Genomic DNA, 16805 nt, shown 5'->3' on the forward strand with positions numbered 1-16805 from the left:
AACGGAGCCGCGTGCCCGGGGCGGGGCCACGCGCGATTGGCCGCGCGGGGTCGGGGGCGGGCCCGCGGCGGGCCGTCCGGGAGGGCGCCGACAATGAGCCTCCATAAAAGGGAGCGGCGGGGGCCTGGGGCCCCGGATTGAGCCCTCCCCGCCCGGGGTCCCGACGCGCTCGGTCTCGGGGAGGCCCGGACGCGCCCGTCGCAGGCCGGGCAGTGAGCGGCGAGCGGCGGGCGGCGGGGAGGGGGCGGGGAGGGGGCGGCGCGGGGCGGGAGGCGGCCCCTGGCTGCGCGCCCGGCCTCCGGCGTCCGGTCACCGCGATCTCCCCCGCGCACACACACACCGGCCGCACCATGGCCCTGAAGGCCGAGGGGGCCGCGCTCGACTGCTTCGAGGTGACGCTCAAATGCGAGGAAGGGGAGGACGAGGAGGAGGCCATGGTGGTGGCCGTAATTCCGCGGCCTGAGCCGATGCTCAGAGGTGAGGATGGAAGGGGACCCCACTTCCGCGTCACGGTCCGGGCCCGGGCGCCCCCTCCCACTCCGCAGTCTGGGGGCTCCAGCGCCCCCTCCCCCCCCACGGTCTGGGACCCGGGCGCCCCCTCCCCCTCCGGCCTGGGGCCCGGGCGCGCTCTCGCTCCGCCCCCTCCAGGGTTTGGAATCTGGGGCCTCCCCGAATTCCCTCTCTCCCGCCCCCGTCCGGGGTCTGGAGCCTTCGATCCACACCCCGCGCGCTCCGGATCTTCCGGTGCCCGAGCGCCCCCACTCCCGGGCCCCGCACCGGCGGCCGCGGTCTCCCGCCCCGCGGAGCCAGAGGCCGGCGCAGGGGCCAGGCTGTGTTTTAGGCCGAGGGGCAGCAAGGCCTTCAGGGCCGAGGCCGGGCGCGCAGCCTGGTGTCCGGAGAGATCCGAGGATGCCGCCCGCCAAGGGGAGGATTTTCAGGGCCCTCTACGCAGAAAGCTTTCCTGTCCCCCAACTCCCCTTGCATCCCGGGCCTTCCACTTGCGTAAGCCACAGGTGTCAGATTCAAGCGCTTCAGGGGTGAATGGGATGGCACAGAGCACACTCAGATTCGGAAGAGAAGCGCTTGCTAGGGGTACCCTCTGCCACGCAGGAAGGAGATTGGCCTTGGCAAGGGATTCGAGGAACAACCTGGGAGCCGTTGATTTCCCCTCCCCCTTTACCAATTTCTGTAGTCCGCAGGATCTTGCAGACCATTAGAAAACAAAGGGCCATCTTAGTTGGAAACTTAATACTCATGAAAATGCCAAAAAAATGTTCATGGAAATGCAAATATCGTTTTTATTCTCCAATACCTCTTCCCTTAGGGGGGATTGTTCACCAAAGAGGTTGAGAGCAAGGCCATTTATTTAACCTCAGCATCACACGCTGTTTCCCCCCACCACCTCTCTCGTCCTTTTTTGGATTCTGGAGGGTTATAAAACAAGTCAGGGAAATAAAGGCAGCTACCCTTTATCTCAGAGCTTGCCATCCACCATAGGTTCTTTCCCTGCCTGTGCTAGTATTTACTGAGGGCTGGAGGCCAAGCTGTCTCAGTTCATCCTCTCAATAACCCTGCAAGAGAGGCCCTGTTCCCCACTGTCAGGGATGAGGAAATAGAAGTCCAGAGAAGTTAATTCATTCAGTAGGTCTTTATTAGGCACCTGCTGTAAGCCAGGCAGTTTAAGACTGGGCACGCTAATGACTAGGAGCAAAGATGACAGAAAGAAACACCCCTTCTGGAATATATAAATCAATGACCCAAGACCAACATAATTAAATGCATAGGGTGTCAGGGACTCATAAGTGGTTCAGAGAACACCAGAACAAAGGGAGGAGAAAAGAGAATGGGGGTGTTTTATTTGGAATATCACGCAGTCGGGAAAGGCTTCTCTAATGTGAATCTTGAGCGCAGTCCCAAAGGACATGAGGGAATGAACCTTGTGGACAGTGGGAGGGAGGAAAAAGCACTTTAGGCAGAGAGGATAGCCAGTGCACATGTCTTAAAGCAGAAGCTTTTTGAAAGATTTGGGTTAGGAGGAGAAAGGACGAATTCAAAGTCTTTGGCCTGAGCACCGAGAAGGACGGGCCTCCCATGTGCAAAGACAGGAAGGCTAAGATGTAGGCCTGGGACACATTCAAGTGGTATGGCCAGACCGGCATCAGACACGTGCATTTAGATGCCTCGAGTCTGGCCGGAGGTACAAATAAGGAAGTCATCAGCCGGCAGGCAGTGGGAAGAGACTGTCAGAGCAGGGAGGTAGACAGAAGGGGTCCGAGACAGGAGATGCAGAGCTCTCTCTGGCGACGATAGGTTGGAGATGAAGTCAGTCAGTCCCTCGTCAGAGATTGTCCGCATGCCACCACCTGCTAGGCACTGTTCTGGAGTCTGGGGGTCCAAGTGTTGACAATCAAAAGTCCTGCAGCGGGGAGACACTGTGCGCGAGTAACACCATGTTAGACCCGGTGGCGGTGTGGGCTAGGGAGGACATGGTGGGGGGTTGGGTAATGGGGTGCCCAGCTTTCTGCATGGGGGCCGAGAAGGCCGTGTCGAGAGGATGGTTCTTCAGCTATGCCCTGAAAGAAGTGAGAGAGCCGTGAGAAGGAGGAGAGGAGCCAGCACGTGTGACCCCAAGAGAGCCCCAGGGAAGTAAGAGATGAACCAACAGGAGGTGGTGCCCGGAAGCTGAGCAACAAAAATCAAGCTGGAAGAAGTGATGAGTCAAATGATGAAGTTTAAGAACTAACGAACTAACGGCCGGGTTTAGCATTGGTGACTTTGGCAAGAGCTGTTTTGGAGGAATGGTGGGAAAGAGAGCCCAATGGCAACCAAGAGGTCAAGGTTCCCGGTCACGTGGGAGATAGGTACAGTCCAGCCTTGGACTTGGATCTTCTGAATCCTGGCCAGTTCGCAGACCCACTTCAAAAGCCACCTCCCTGTACAGTCCCTTGGCGTTAGGACGGCCCATATTTTATTTCATCCCGTCTTCTGAGGTGAGAAAGAGGTGTGGCCATGAGAAATCGCAGAGACAGGCTGACATGGGTCTCAGCCTGCCGCCTTTGTCGAGCTTGTGGTCCATGCGCACAAAGCAGGTGCCAGGCAGACCCTTGGGCGCAAGATTACACCTGCACATGCTCTGGGAGATGGGAAAGGGATTCTGACGGGGTGTGGTGGCCTGTTGAAAGGGCCTCGCCCAGTGGAGAAGCTGGCATGCCCCGTCATTCGAGGACAGAAGGCCCACGAGCATCTCCTGCATGCCAGGCCCTGTAGGGACAATAGATCAGATGGACCATTCTTGTTCTCAAGAAAGGACACAGTGTGGCCTGGATGTCAGATGTAGATCTAATCCCCCACCAGGGCGGGGAGGTCAGGAAAGCTTCCCAGGAGTAAAGGAAATTGTCGGACTCATCAGGGTGGTCTGGACAGACGTGTCAAGGCTGAAGACCTGCAAGAACAGCCTGTTGGAAAAGCCCGGGGAACTGTGGTTGGAGCCCAGATGGAGAGCAGAGAGGCAGGGAGCTAGCGGATGCCGTGGCACCCAGGGAAGGTTTAATAAGGTTATGGTCTTTAATAAGGTTAAGGTCAGTCTCATGGGCGGCAGGGGAAGGGAGAGAAAGACTTTGGGTGGGAATGTTCCTCCCCCTGCCCCCCAGACTCCACCAAGTTTGGGGAACCATGTTGTAAGTCTTCTAGGCCACGGGCACCTTTCCTGCTAACGCCTCCTGCACGTCTCCCTCTGCAGTGGCCCCGCAGGAGAAGACGCCCCCGCCCAGGCCCAGCCTGCTGGAGGCAGGTGGCGAAGGCTGTGAGGAGCCCAAGCAGCAGGTGTCTTGGGAGCAGGAGTTCCTGGTGGGAAACAGCCCAGGAGGCAGCGGGCGGGCACTGTGCATGGTGTGTGGGGCGGAGATCCGGGCCCCCTCGGCGGACACGGCGCGCACACACATCCTGGAACAGCACCCTCACACCCTGGACTTGAGCCCTTCAGAGAAAAGCAACATCCTGGAGGCCTGGAGTGAGGGAGTGGCCCTTTTGCAGGACGTCAGAGCCGAGCAGCCTTCTTCACCAACCTCGGGTAGTTGGAACGGTGGGGTTGGCGGGGTGGGGGTGGGGGTGGCCCCACAGAACATTTGGAGCTTACTGGGCGTGCACCCTCTCCAGACTCAGGCCAGGATGTTGAAGTTGACCCGGACTCCGAGCCAGACCCTGCCAGGATGCCGGCAGAGATCGTCGTTCTTCTGGACTCCGAGGAAAACCAGTGTCTCCCAAAAAGGAGCCGGCCCAGGGGCCTTCGCCCCCTCGAGCTTCCTGGTCAGTCTCGGGGAAGCCCTTGAGGCTGAGCCGGGGAGAGGGGAACACGCACCCTGCACCCTGCGTTCTCTGCGGAGAGGGGCTGCGGGACTCAGGTGTGGACCCTTTAAAAGGTCTGGGGTCTTCTCGTTCTGCAGCTGCCCCTGTCTCAGAGCCAGGAAATAGGAAGCCCCGTGGTCAGAGATGGAAGGAGCCCCCTGGGGAAGAGCCGGTCAGAAAGAAAAGAGGCCGACCCATGACCAAAAACTTGGACCTGGACCCAGACCCCGACCCAGGTGAGAGGAAGGCCCCGTGCAGGTGTGGACATGGGCTCTGGCCGCAGTGCTCCAAGAGGAAAAGCCAAGCAGGGGAGGGAGATGGTCTAGGCCTTTGGATTCTGGCTTCAGTGAGGATAGATGGCTCCACCTCCCGGACTCCCATTTCCTTCCTATCTCTCCTTCCAGACCCCCCGTCCCCCGACTCACCCACAGAGACTTTCGCGGCCCCCGCTGAGGTCCGACACTTCACCGACGGCAGCTTCCCCCCGGGCTTCGTCCTCCAGCTCTTCTCCCACACCCAGCTCAGGGCCTCAGACAGCAAGGACTCCCCCAAAGAGGGGAGAGCTGCAGAAGGAGGCCTTCCCCAGCCGGAAAGCCCCTCTCCAGGTGAGCTCCCGAGAGGGGATGACAAGGGAGGGACAGGCAGGCTGCGTCCTGGGGCTCGGGCCTCCTCGAGGCCCCTCTGTACCAGGGCCTTGGGTGTAGAGGTGGTCAGCACTCGGGTCTCCTGAGAGACTGGAATGACAGGGACTGGCCAGAAATCTGAACTAGCTCCTTGGAAGTGTCCTGGAAGTGATCCGTCAGGTTGGGCAAGGCCAGTGCTCCCCCAGGCCAGACACCCAGCTCCACACTTAAGGCTGCTCCCCCCCTGGGGTCTGTGGTGCTCCGCTCACCCTGTTGGAGCAAGGGCCTGAATGGACCCATGGGGAACTCAACACGCACCTCTGCGCACAGAGCAGTCCAGTGACTTGTCTAATGATAGCAGTAAGTGCTTGTGTTTGTATCATGTGTAACCGATTTCCAGAAACTTCTATACGTGGTTCATCAGGCCCTTAGGAAAGTCTGTTTTCTGCAGGGGAGATGGAAGTGGGAAGGCTGAGTCTCAGAGCTGGTTCCTCCTTCCCTTGGTCCTCGTATTCGTTTCCTGTGGTTGCTATAACAACCTGTTCGTGGTTTATGAGAACGTGCTTTATTCCTTTTCAGTTCTAGAGGTCAGGAATGGGCCTCACTAAGTTAAGATCCGGGTGTCAGCAGGGTTGTGTTCCTTTCTGGAGGCTCCAGGGGCAAAGACTTTACTTATTTGTTTGACAGAGACAGAGAGAGCAGAAGCAGGGGGAAGCATCAGGCAGAGGGAAAGGGAGAAGCAGGCTTCCCGCTGAGCGGGGAGCCCGATGTGGGACTCGATCCCAGGACCCTAGGATCATGACCTGAGCCGGAAGCAGAGGGTTAACTAACTGAGCCATCCAGGTGCCTGTCCTGCCAGCTTTTTAGAAGCTGTGTGCAGTCCTTGGCTTTCGGTCTCCTTCCGTCTTCAAAGCCCGTAGAGGTTCCAGGGCCAGGAGAGTTCTTCTGAGCTTCGGCCTGACTCTTCTGCCTCCCTCTTCCCCACTGGGACTGGGAGTACATGAAGCCCACCCAGATCATCCAGAACCATCTATTCAGTTTAAAGTCGGCTGACTAATCCTCAACATTAATTCCACGTGTAGCCTTAATTCTTTCTTGCCGTGTGACAAGCCACAGTCACAGATCCTGGGGCTGAGGCTGTGGACATTTTTAGGCAAAAGTCCCAGAGTGAAGCCGTGGCAGAATTCAGTTTAGACCAGAATGCTTTCTGGGAGGGCAGAGGCTGAGCCTGGTTTCTTCAGCTGTCCAGGACAGGCATCTCGGGCTCGGGAAATGGCCCTTGAAGGAGTGACCGAGTGACCCACAGCACCTTGTCCCGGCCTGCCTGAAATGTGCATCCGGAGTTAGAGCCCAGGGAAGGTAGCGCGGGAGAAGACTGTGGCTCCCCAGAGCGGCGCTCTCAGAGAGGAGGTGGGCTTTTTGCACAAAGAGAAAAGCAGATGTGCATCTCGCCCTGCCCTCCCCTCCCCACTCCCCAGCAGGGAGCTGTTAACAGTCCGGTTTGTATCCTCGAGACCTTCTGCAAAGCTCAGGGTGGGCGTGTTATGCACACGCACTTTTGCTTAATGTATTTTTTTTTAAGATTTATTTGACAGAGAGAGACAGTGAGGCAGGGAACATCAGCGGGGGGAGTGGGAGAAAGAGAAGCAGACTTCCCCACCGAGCAGGGAGCCCAACTCAGGGCTCGATCCCAGGACCCCGGCCGGGATCACGACCCAAGCCGAAGGCAGACGCTCAATGACCGAGCCACCAGGCACCCCTCGCTCAATTATATTTTACCAAACCAGGCTCCGCTTTTCCTCGTCTTGAGGCAGGCATCAGGCGTTCACATAGGTCACGGTTTTAACTGTCTCAAGTTTCAGCTTGAGCCACATTCCAGTCCTGCCTCCCCGAGACTGCGCTCTGCTGGGACTTGAGCGCTCCCCGAGCCTCCTCGTCCTCTGCGGTGGATCCCTGCTCTAAATGGCTGGCCGCGCCCACTGTTTAATGGGTCTTCTGATTTCATTCTCAAAAGGGAGCTTTCATTTTGAGTCCCGGGCTACCCTGTGCCCAAATTCCATCTCCCTGGAGTGGTGAGTAGCTGAGAAGGGAGTCCCCAAGGTCACAAGTTCCTTTGGGGTGTGTGGGCAGAGTCTGAAGTCGTCAGGTTCTCCCATCTGATTGACCTGAGAGGGTCTTTCTTGGCGGGTGGCAGCATGTAGGGAACCCACAGCAGCTCATTCCTGAGGCAAGCACTCTGGAAGATGACACGAGTGAGGACAGAGTGTCTTTGTCCCCAAGAAACTGACTGTCTCTTTGGGGGTACAGGTCAGAGGCAGGGACGCAGCCACCATAGTTCTGTGCAGAGCAAAGGGCCCAGAGCGGTGGTCGCAGACTGTTTCAGGATTGCAGAGCTTGGACAGATTTCCCGAAACCATGTGAGGCTTCAACCAGAATGTCTTCACGTTGAGTTGCTTTATGGATTGAAGTTCTTGGAAGATTTTGAGTAAAGATTCTGTCACTTTAAAAAAGCTTGAAAGTCCAGGATTTAGAAGTTGGGAAAGGTCACTGTGGTGTGGTCAGCTGAGCTGATGGAAAGGAATGTGAAGCAGAGAAGACTTTCTGGAACTTTCCATGGGCCTTGCAGGGTGAGGGTGGGGAGGCGTCCAAGCCAGGAGAGAAGGACGAGGCTTGAGGACCCCACCCACAAATGGTGAGAAAAAGAGCCTCTTGGTCTTGCTAGTGTCTGTGTAAGACCTAGAGAGCTGGCTCTTAGGATGCCTCGACCAGGCTCAGTATGCTTCCAGGCTGGACCAAGGGAAAAGGTGTGCGTGTGCGTGCATGCCTGTGCTCATGAGGGTGAGCGTGGGTGAGCTTCACAAGGGACAGGGTCTTTGTCTTGTTGACTGTTGGGTCCTCAGCACCCGGTATGGGGCCTGGCACAAAGAAAGCCCTCCGTAAAGATTTACTGAAAGAAGGGTGGATAGCGGCTACCCTCGCTTGTCATGTGGCAGTGACATTTTCAGAGTTGCTGATCAGAAACAAGACTTAACAAGAGAAAAGCACCCGGGCCCATCCTCTGGAGAAGGTTTGTGCTTGTACACATTCACGCACAAGTGTGGGGGGAGGGGGACAGGAGCCGGAGAAGCAGAGGGGCTTGGGTCTCCAGGATGGAGGGGGCCAGCCCTGGGTTTGGAGTGCTGAGGGGGCTCAGCTTGTCCCCGGACTGATAAGTCCTCCTGGTCTGCTCTTTCACGGCCGTGGGGCTCAGATGGTGCCTGCTTTCTGGAAGGGCACCCCACATCACGGTCGCCTCACTGTCCTGATGCTCCCCTCCCCACCACTCTCGGCTCTGCCGTCCATGCTGCCAGAAAGAACTGGTACGTAATTCCGTTGCTTTGAGCAGTCCCCAAGTCCGTGAACTCTTAGCACATGCTGAACTCTGTTAACATCTTAGCATGTCACCCGTCTCCTTAAATCCCCACAATCATGTTACGCCGTGTTAGGAGTTCCATTTTGGAGAAGAGGACATAGCCTCGAAGAGATACGGCACCTGTCTCAGGGCCCCTCACCTAGTAAGTGGCAGCCTGTGTTTCCACCTGTACCCAGCCCCCTGCAGCCTCCAAGCCTTCTCTCTGCTGCTGGGGAAGCCCGGGGCCCCTAATGCCTGGCTAGAGCCCGTCCCCTCCCTGCTGGCCGCTCTGTCCCTCCCTCTCTCCTCTTTGTCCAGGGTCCGTGTTTCCCTCCAGATCTCACCCGGCAGCCTACGCAAAGCTGTGATTTCTCCCTTCGTGACCCCTCATCCCTCCCTAGCCACTGTCTCATTTGTTCCCAAACCTTTTCAGCGAGGCTGGGGAGCATTTCCCACACTAACCGGCCCTCCTCTCTCGGAGCCGCTCCCGCCCTCTTCCAATCTTCCCATCTCCTGCTAAAATCGCTTTTTTCGGCAAGGTCCCCACTGACTTGGCTAAAATGAAAATCCAGCGGTCACTTCTCAGTGCCGGCCTTTCCCCAGTGCGACCGTAATCACGATACCGTCCCTCCCTCCTTCCCAGATCTGCTCTGGTCTTGGGGCTCCCCGGACCACTGGCCGGGTCTCCCTCCAGCTTCACCAGACGTTCTGTTTCCCCAGCCTGTCCTTTCACACGCGGCTCCCCGAGTCCGATCTGACGGTTCTCTCTCCTCCTCTTTCTTGAGTGTAAGTAGCTTCAGGTCAGGACATGTATCTGTTTCATTTCCTGTGATCTCCCCAGAGCCTGGCACGGGGTCCAGGTGCCGCTTACGTGTTCTGTGAGTGAGTGGTTAAGTGACGGACTGGATGCCTCAACCTTGGGGCAGGGCCTGCCTCACTCCTGGAGGGACTCAGTCCAAGCTCATGTGTTTCCAGCTTCCCACCCAGATTCCCCTGGTGACATGCCTGTGGTTGTCCAGAAGATCTATGGAACTGCCTTATCCAAACTGAATCTCCCCCTGCACCCCCTGCCCCCAGCCTCTCTCGTCCTCCCCAGCCTCCCCTCCCCTTTTGCATTCCGCACTTGGCTCAGGCTAAACCCTCAGGATCATCCTCTTCCCGTTTCCATCAAGCCCTGGGCAAATCGTGTTAGCCCCACCTCCGAACTGGGTTCAGAATTCTGGATTCTGTCACCCTGTCACCCCCTCCGCTGCGGCCACCCTGGTCCAAGCCATCTCTTGCCTGGTTCCTTAATGGCCTGCCCCTGGCCTGCCAGCTTCTGGTCTTTGCCCACTCTGGTCTCCTCTCCTACGGAAGCCAGGGTCCCCGGTGCAAACCAAGTTAGATGCTGTCCCTGCTGTTCGCGTCACACTCCCGATAAAAAGCCAGAGTCCATGGCGACCAGGGATGCTCACCGCAGGATCCCGACTCTCCTAAGCAAGCCAGCCTGCTGTTCCTACAACGTCAGGCAGGCGACCCCCGGGGCGTTCGCGGTCACCCTTCCTTCTGGCTGGAATGCTGTTCCCTGGCCACCCACATAGCGGACTCTCTCTGTACATCTTTGTTCACATACCCGCCCCACGAGGCCCTCCACGCTCTCCTGTCCCCTTCCCCGGTGTCTCTTCTTGCTTCCCTTTCTTTCCGATGTGTCTGAATGGAACACATTGCGTTCATTGATCATATCGGCTCCCGCCACGGGATCAGAAGTTCCAGGAGGGCCTCGTGGTCTGCTCCCTGCGCTGCTGGGACCCCAGTGGTCAGAGCCGTGCTGGGCACAGGCTGGGCGCCCACTGACTTGCTGTTGAACTTGGGATCCGGCCTGTCCTCACAGAGCTTGGAGTTTGTCAGACACAGACCGACTTACCCAGAGCAGAATTTGGCGATGGCCACTGGTATGGAGTTTGGAATGTCAGCAAACTGTACAGCAAAGCTGTGCCCAGTTTCCCAGCCACCTGTTAGAGCGCGTCTCTAAAGACAGTGTAGGCCAAATGCCACAAGTGGATCCTTCTCGAAACAGACATCCCGACAGTTGCAGTCACCATGTTCGGTTTTGCTTTTCAGTGTGAAGTACTTCAGCACGTGCCCGTGTGGCGGGGGACATTTTTTGTGGCTGCTTGAAAGCCATGGAGAGTCTGCTCTCTCCTCTAAGGCCTGGTTTTGCCTTTTCAGAACAGCTGCTCCCCACTGCTGGGGTGGACGTCTGATCCCCGTGGCGTGGGTCCTGATGGGAGGGAAGAGCCCAGGGAAGCTCTCAGAGCAGAACTGGGATGCTAGCCCAGGGCATGCCATGCGGGGCTCTCGCCTTAGCTTCCGGATCTATCCGTGAGCCCCATGACAGGCACAGCTGCATCTTACTTGGCTAGGCGGTTCCCCACACCCACCCCCTCTGCCCACACAGGGCAGAAGCCTTCAGGCTAGGGCGCCCAGGAAGTTTTAGATGAAGCAGAGTGAGCTGAAGGCAGGAGCCGAGGCGAGTAGACACACTGAGCATCCGTGCACCAAAGTACGTGGGGAAGGAAGCCCACGGGCTGCGTCTGACTTAACACCTGAGAGCCCGTGACCTCGTCTTCTGGTTGGTCATGGTCCTCAGATGAACCAGGAGTGCGGCTTCCTGCCTTGGGCCTCCCTCGTACCGGGCCCCGGACTGTGGAAGTGAAGGCCTGGGAGTGGAGGTGCGATTTGCAGAGGCCTTTGGGGGGCATCCTTGCAGTGGGGGTCCGGAGGGCCCTGACTTCTGCTCTCTGCTCCCATCCCTGCCCAGCTCCCCCTCCGGGGCTCCGCGGGACACTGGATCTGCAGGTTATCCGCGTACGGATGGAGGAGCCCCCGGCAGTCAGCCTCCTGCAAGACTGGTCCAAGCACCCCCAAGGCGCCAAGAGTGTGGGAGCAGGTGACCCCCCAAACTGGCCGGCGGTTCTGTCAGACTCCAGCACCACTGTGGGGGCCCAGCCAGGGGCAGGGGGAGGTGTGTAGGCTCTCACTTTCCCGGGGAGGGAGGGAGGGAGGAGGCAGGGTCCCCCTTTGGCTTATCACTCAGAGCTGCCCGGCTCGGCCACCTGATGGAGAGAGTTAAACCAGGTGCCAAGGCAGGATGGAGGAGAGGACGGGGGTGGGGGGGGGGCAGCATTTACTGCTACTTGGGGGCACTGGAAGGTGTCTACCCCTGGCAAGGCGCAAGGCCAGGCCCTGAGATCTGGGCGAGGCCGGCCTCAGGGCTGTCGTGTGGTGCGGCATTGGGCCTGTGGAGAACACCTACCCCCACCCTTTCACTGACCCTGACCTCTCTGTCCCCCTTCCTTTCCCCCTCTAAACCCCCCACCATTCTCCCTTGGCACAGTGCCTTACACAAGAGGTGGTCACGATGGGGTTTGAACTGAGTCCCACTACCTCGGGGGATGCCTCTCCTCCCCCACCTGTTCAGGCTTCTAAACCAGGAGGCCCGAGCAGCCCACCTGGGGGTTTTGTTCACTCACTCCCTCCTTTTCACCTATTTTCCTGTTGTATATATCTCCTTTGTTGACAATAAATTATTTTTTTTTATTAAGAGCGTTCCGTCTGGGCCATCATTGGGGAAGGAACTTGCTAGCAGGATATCTGGTCTCCCAGAGCGACCTTGAGGGGAGGGAGAGCAGACCAGGGCCAGGCGAGAGGGCGCCATTGGCTGGAGGACCGGCGCCCAGTCGGTGCCGGTCACAGGGCGACGCCTCGCCCCTTCCCCGAGGCCTTGAAATGGGGTCACAAACAGCTCTTCTTTAACATTTTGGACCTTCTAACTCCCTTGGTAAGTCTCTGTGCAAGAGAGACTGTTGGGGGTGGGGGGACGCCATGCCCACCCTAGTCGCTGACCCTTCTAAGCTGAAATGTTCGTGGCCAGCCTGCAGGGGGTGGCCTGGCCCCCGGATGAGGTGGCACCCGGCACCCTGCTCCAAGCCGCCCTCTCCGTGGCTTCATTAGATGCCCTCTGCCCCGTTCCCTGGACTGAGAGGTGGCCCACTTTGGGTTTCTTCACCAGACCCCTTACCCTCTAAACCAGTGTCCCAGCCCAGATCTCTGTGGGATTCTGTTTCTCTCTCATTGGCGAGAGGGGCATGGGGAGCTCCCTGTCAGACCCCAGACCCCACTGTCGCCTTTAGAATCCAGAGGCACGTGGAGCATTGGGACAGTCCGGCCCCTGCTCTGGGCGGCTTCATGTGCATCCACGTGCAATTCTGTGCATCCAGGGAGAAGGGAAGGACTCCAGAGGGGGAGTTCGCCTGCCACACTGACCCAGCCAGGTTTTGAGATTAACCGGAAAGCTCCTCTTTAACTCCAGGAGTATCCGGGTATGAGCCACTACACGGTGCTGTGTGCTTCTCTGAGCTGGTGTGGGCCACGTGTGGGCGATCTCCGCGGGGTTGCTTCTGGGTACTTGGTCCCGCTCCCCATCTGACCAGCTTGGGAGAAGGAGCGAGAGGCTGTGGGGCCCTAGTCGGGATTAAAAGGCTCGTGGAGAACAGGCAGTAGACGAGTGTGGGGTGGCTTCCCCAGTGTGTGACAGGAGGGCCCCCAACTCTCCTGTTTCTGCAAATGGGTAGAACTTCTGTCCCACTTAACAGGAAGGAATAACTAAGGCTGCAAATCGGGCTTTGAAATAACAAATGTGAATCATCGCAGGTGATGTCTTTCCGTCCTCGCAATCGTGTGACTGTGTTTACATTGATGCCAGTGTGCTTTTAACTCACTGTGGCTGTGTCGCGGGGTGTTTACAATTGAGAAAATGTCTCAAGCGCGCTGTAAAATCGTGACGTCCAATGCCCCTTCGCTGCTGTTCATGTGATCGATGGCCAGCCCGCTAGACTGCGAGCTCCTTTCGGGCAAGGACCAGGCTGCCTTGACCTCATTTTCCTAGGACCCTGCTTGGGGCCTGGCACATCGTAGTTGCTCAATAAATGTTTGTCAAGTGCCCTCTTGGTGTGTCTTCCTGTGCACCCGGCCCCCAGAGTGCACACAGCTCCCCGCACAGGGGTGGCGGCCGCAGTGGCTGTGGAGGGCACGACTTTCCGGTGACTTCATCCCCACATCTTGGTTGCCGAGGGTCTGCCCAGCCTCGGCCAGGACCGTAGGGACTGTGAGTGTGGGGGGCTGGGAGCTCCCAGTGGGCATCTCTGGGTTTCCGGGGAGTGGTGGGGAGAGGAGTGTGTCCCCCTGCCGCCCTCGCCGTCTCCCCCAACCCCAGGCCAGATGCTGCTGCGGCTCTCCCCAGACAACAAGGAAGCCTCGAGCGCTCTCAGTGCCCAGGAGCTGCTGGTGGCAACTTTCTCCAGGTGTGATGCTCAGCCCCATCAGGACGTTGAGTGAAGGGGTCAGGCATGAAGGGGCCACTATCCCCAGTTCCTGACACCCTTGCCTCTCGTCCCCTTTGCTCTCTGAAACAGGCTGCCTCCTGCTCTTCCCAGCTGCCCTCCTCAGGGTCCAGGATGGGGCGACCTTTTTGAGCTGTATAGCTCAAACTGGTCCAAGACCAAAGAGGAAGCAGCCTCTTCCGTCCTCGAAGAGAAACTGGTGTGTGTGAGGGGGTGGATGGGAAGAGAAGACACTCGCTGGGCCCTGCGGGGCACCCCAGCTGCTTTGCCCGTCCAGGCCAGCCTCTGCAGCTCCCACAGTCCAACCTCCCTCCCTCTCCCCCGCCCCAGATCTGGCCCTCGCCCCCCCCCCATTGCCCGCACACAGCTGGGTAGCTGGTGAGACCACAGAGCCCTCACACCCTTGAAGTGTGGTAGAAGGTTGGGGAGCTGGAGTGGGAGAGAGCATCTGTGATGGGACCGCAGCCTCTCTGTGTCCCTTGAAGGAGGCCCAGCTGACCTGCCTGGGCCACCCACTCATTGGGTCTGCTGCTGGCGGGCACAGCGACAGGTAAGCGTGTCTATCTTCCAGCCCTCCTGGAACCACGTGCATTGGCCCAGAGCCTTCACACCAAATCTGGTCAGCTCCTCATCCCACCCCAAAAAACGCACCAGCCTTGACAGGAGGCAGCAACACAGGACTTCCGGTCTCCCCAGCAGCCCTGTCAGCACCTTAGGTCTCCAAAGACCCCACATCTGGGCGGCCTGAGGAGGCAGGAGCCCCAGGGGCTGGGCGAGCACCCTGCAGGGCTCGGATTCCTCAGACAGGACTGAAGGCCCCTGGGGGCAGGCAGCAAGCTAAGAACTGAGCACAGACAGGACACCGGCCCGTCTCCATTGTGGGTCACCCCCACACTGTGCCCATTACACAGGTGAGGGGTCAGGCCCAGCAGGACGAACGAGATGACTTGCCCGCCGTTCCAGAGCTGATGGAGGAGCAGAGCCAGGCCAAGCCCGGATCTGTCTGACCCCTGGGCTCTCGTCCTGAGCTGCATGGCCTGTTTCGGCTTCAGGAGGACTGAGACCTCTTCCCCTGAGAGCCTGGGGACCTGCAGTCGGTTGGTGAGGGTAAGAGGCAAGAACGGCGTCAGGTGAGAGTGGGGACGGTCGTTCACGATGACGACTGCTCAACACCTCTTCTGCACTCAGACGGGGGTGCCCAGTGCCCTCGCCATGCCGATGCCCACAGCACTGCCCTTCCCCCGGGCCTAGCTCCTGCTGCGATCCTACCTTGCAGCCGACAGTGCCAACTGAAGGGGCTTCAAGCAGACGCCGAAGGGTGCTCATCTCAGCATCCCAGGTGACTGTATCTGGGCACCAAGCTGAGGGCTTTGAGGAGGAGGGAGTCCTGCTCCTTCCTTGTCCCTTTTCCAGAAAATGCCTTCCAGGAAATGCCACCCAGACACCCTCCCTTCTGGATTATTTTAAAGCAAATCCCAGACAGGTTGTCATTTCATCTGTAAATAGGTTTGCTTGTATCTCTAAGAGGCAATCTTCAGTGAAACACATCAATATCACACTTTAAAAATTGATTATCCCAGGATGCCTGGGTGGCTCAGTTATTCAGCGTCTGCCTTCGGCTCAGGTCATGATCCTAAGGTCCTGAGATCGAGTCCCACATCAGGATCCCTGCTCAGCAGTGAGTCTGCCACTCCCCTGCTTGTACTTTCACACTCTCTCGCTCTGTCTCTCTCTGGCAAATAAATTATATATATATATATATATATATATATATATATATATATATATATATTTTAAAAAGGGGGGTGCCTGGGTGGCTCAGTGGGTTAAAGCCTCCGCCTTCGGCTCAGGTCATGATCCTGGGATCCTGGGATCAAGCCCCGAGTCAGGCTCTCTGTTCAGTGAGGAGCCTGTTTTCCTTCCTCTCTCTCTGCCTGCCTCTCTGCCTACTTGTGATTTCTGTCAAATAAATAAATAAAATCTTTAAAAAAGGGGGGGGGCTCCTGGGTGGCTCAGTGGGTTAAGGCTTCTGCCTTCGGCTCAGGTCATGATCTCAGGGTCTTGAGATCGAGCCCCGCATCCGGCTCTTTGCTCAGCGGGGAGCCTGCTTCCCCCTCTCTCTCTGCCTGCCTCTCTGCCTACTTGTGATCTCTGTCTGTCAAATAAATAAACAAATCTTTAAAAAAAAGTTTAAAAAAACATAAAGGGGCGCCTGGTGGCTCAGACTTTGAGCATCTGCCAAAGTCCTGGGATCAGGCCCCATATCAGGCTCCCTGGTCGGTGGGGAGCCTGCTTCTCCCTCTCCAGCTCCTGCATGCCAGTGTTCCCTGTCTCACTCTCTCTCTCTGTCATAAATAAGTAAAAAAAAATTTTAAATAAATGAAATTAAAATTAAAATAAGTAAAAATACTTTAAAATTCAATAAAAATTAATAAATAAAAATTAATAATCACCTGACTGGCTCCATCAGTAGAACATGGGTCATGAGTTCAAGCCCCACCCTGGGCATGGAGCCCACATTAAAAACAAAAACAAAAACAAAAACAAACAAAAAAACGGGGCATCTGGGTGGCTCAGTTGGTTGAGCATCCAACTCTTGATTTCAGCTCAGGTCATGATCTCAGGGTCCCAGGACTGAGCCCCAAGTCCATCAAACTTCATGCTCAGCAGCCAGTCTGCTGGAGATTTTCTCTCTCCCTCTCTCTCTGCCCCTCCCCCCAATCTCTCTCTCTTTCTCTCTCTAAAATAAATATATAAATCTTCTTTTAAAGAGTTTTTTTTTTTTTTTAAGATTTTTTATTTATTTATTTGACAGAGAGAAATCACAAGTAGATGGAGAGGCAGGCAGAGAGAGAGAGAGGAGGAAGCAGGCTCCCTGCCGAGCAGAGAGCCCGATGCGGGACTCGATCCCAGGATCCTGAGATCATGACCTGAGCCGAAGGCAGCGGCTTAACCCACTGAGCCACCCAGGCGCCCCTAAATCTTCTTTTAAAAACTCATAATTCCGGGGCACCCAGGGTGCTCAGTGGATTGAGCATCTGCCTTTGGCTCAGGTCAGCATCTCCG

The 16805-nt window shown here is 57.3% G+C and overlaps 1 protein-coding gene across 1 annotated transcript; it reads left to right on the forward strand.

The window, feature by feature from the left end:
• The first annotated feature begins 174 nt into the window (after window positions 1-174).
• Window positions 175-11943, forward strand: SPINDOC (spindlin interactor and repressor of chromatin binding). The gene is made up of 6 exons (XM_059145321.1): window positions 175-477; window positions 3740-4069; window positions 4156-4305; window positions 4443-4580; window positions 4749-4949; window positions 11159-11943. The coding sequence occupies exons 1-6, from the start codon at window positions 351-353 to the stop codon at window positions 11368-11370; spliced, it is 1158 nt and encodes a 385-aa protein (XP_059001304.1). The 5' UTR covers window positions 175-350; the 3' UTR covers window positions 11371-11943.
• The last annotated feature ends 4862 nt before the right edge of the window (window positions 11944-16805 follow it).

This window comes from Mustela lutreola, chromosome 1 (genome assembly GCF_030435805.1).
Source record: "Mustela lutreola isolate mMusLut2 chromosome 1, mMusLut2.pri, whole genome shotgun sequence".
Classification (NCBI taxonomy): Eukaryota; Metazoa; Chordata; class Mammalia; order Carnivora; family Mustelidae; genus Mustela; species Mustela lutreola.

Excerpts from the sequence above, each read along its gene's own strand:
- SPINDOC (XM_059145321.1), top strand. The coding sequence starts at position 351 with ATGGCCCTGAAGGCCGAGGGGGCCGCGCTCGACTGCTTCGAGGTGACG. Across the intron at positions 4,070-4,155 it reads GCCTTCTTCACCAACCTCGG|ACTCAGGCCAGGATGTTGAA; the intron begins GTAGTTGGAACG and ends CACCCTCTCCAG. Across the intron at positions 4,306-4,442 it reads TCGCCCCCTCGAGCTTCCTG|CTGCCCCTGTCTCAGAGCCA; the intron begins GTCAGTCTCGGG and ends CTCGTTCTGCAG.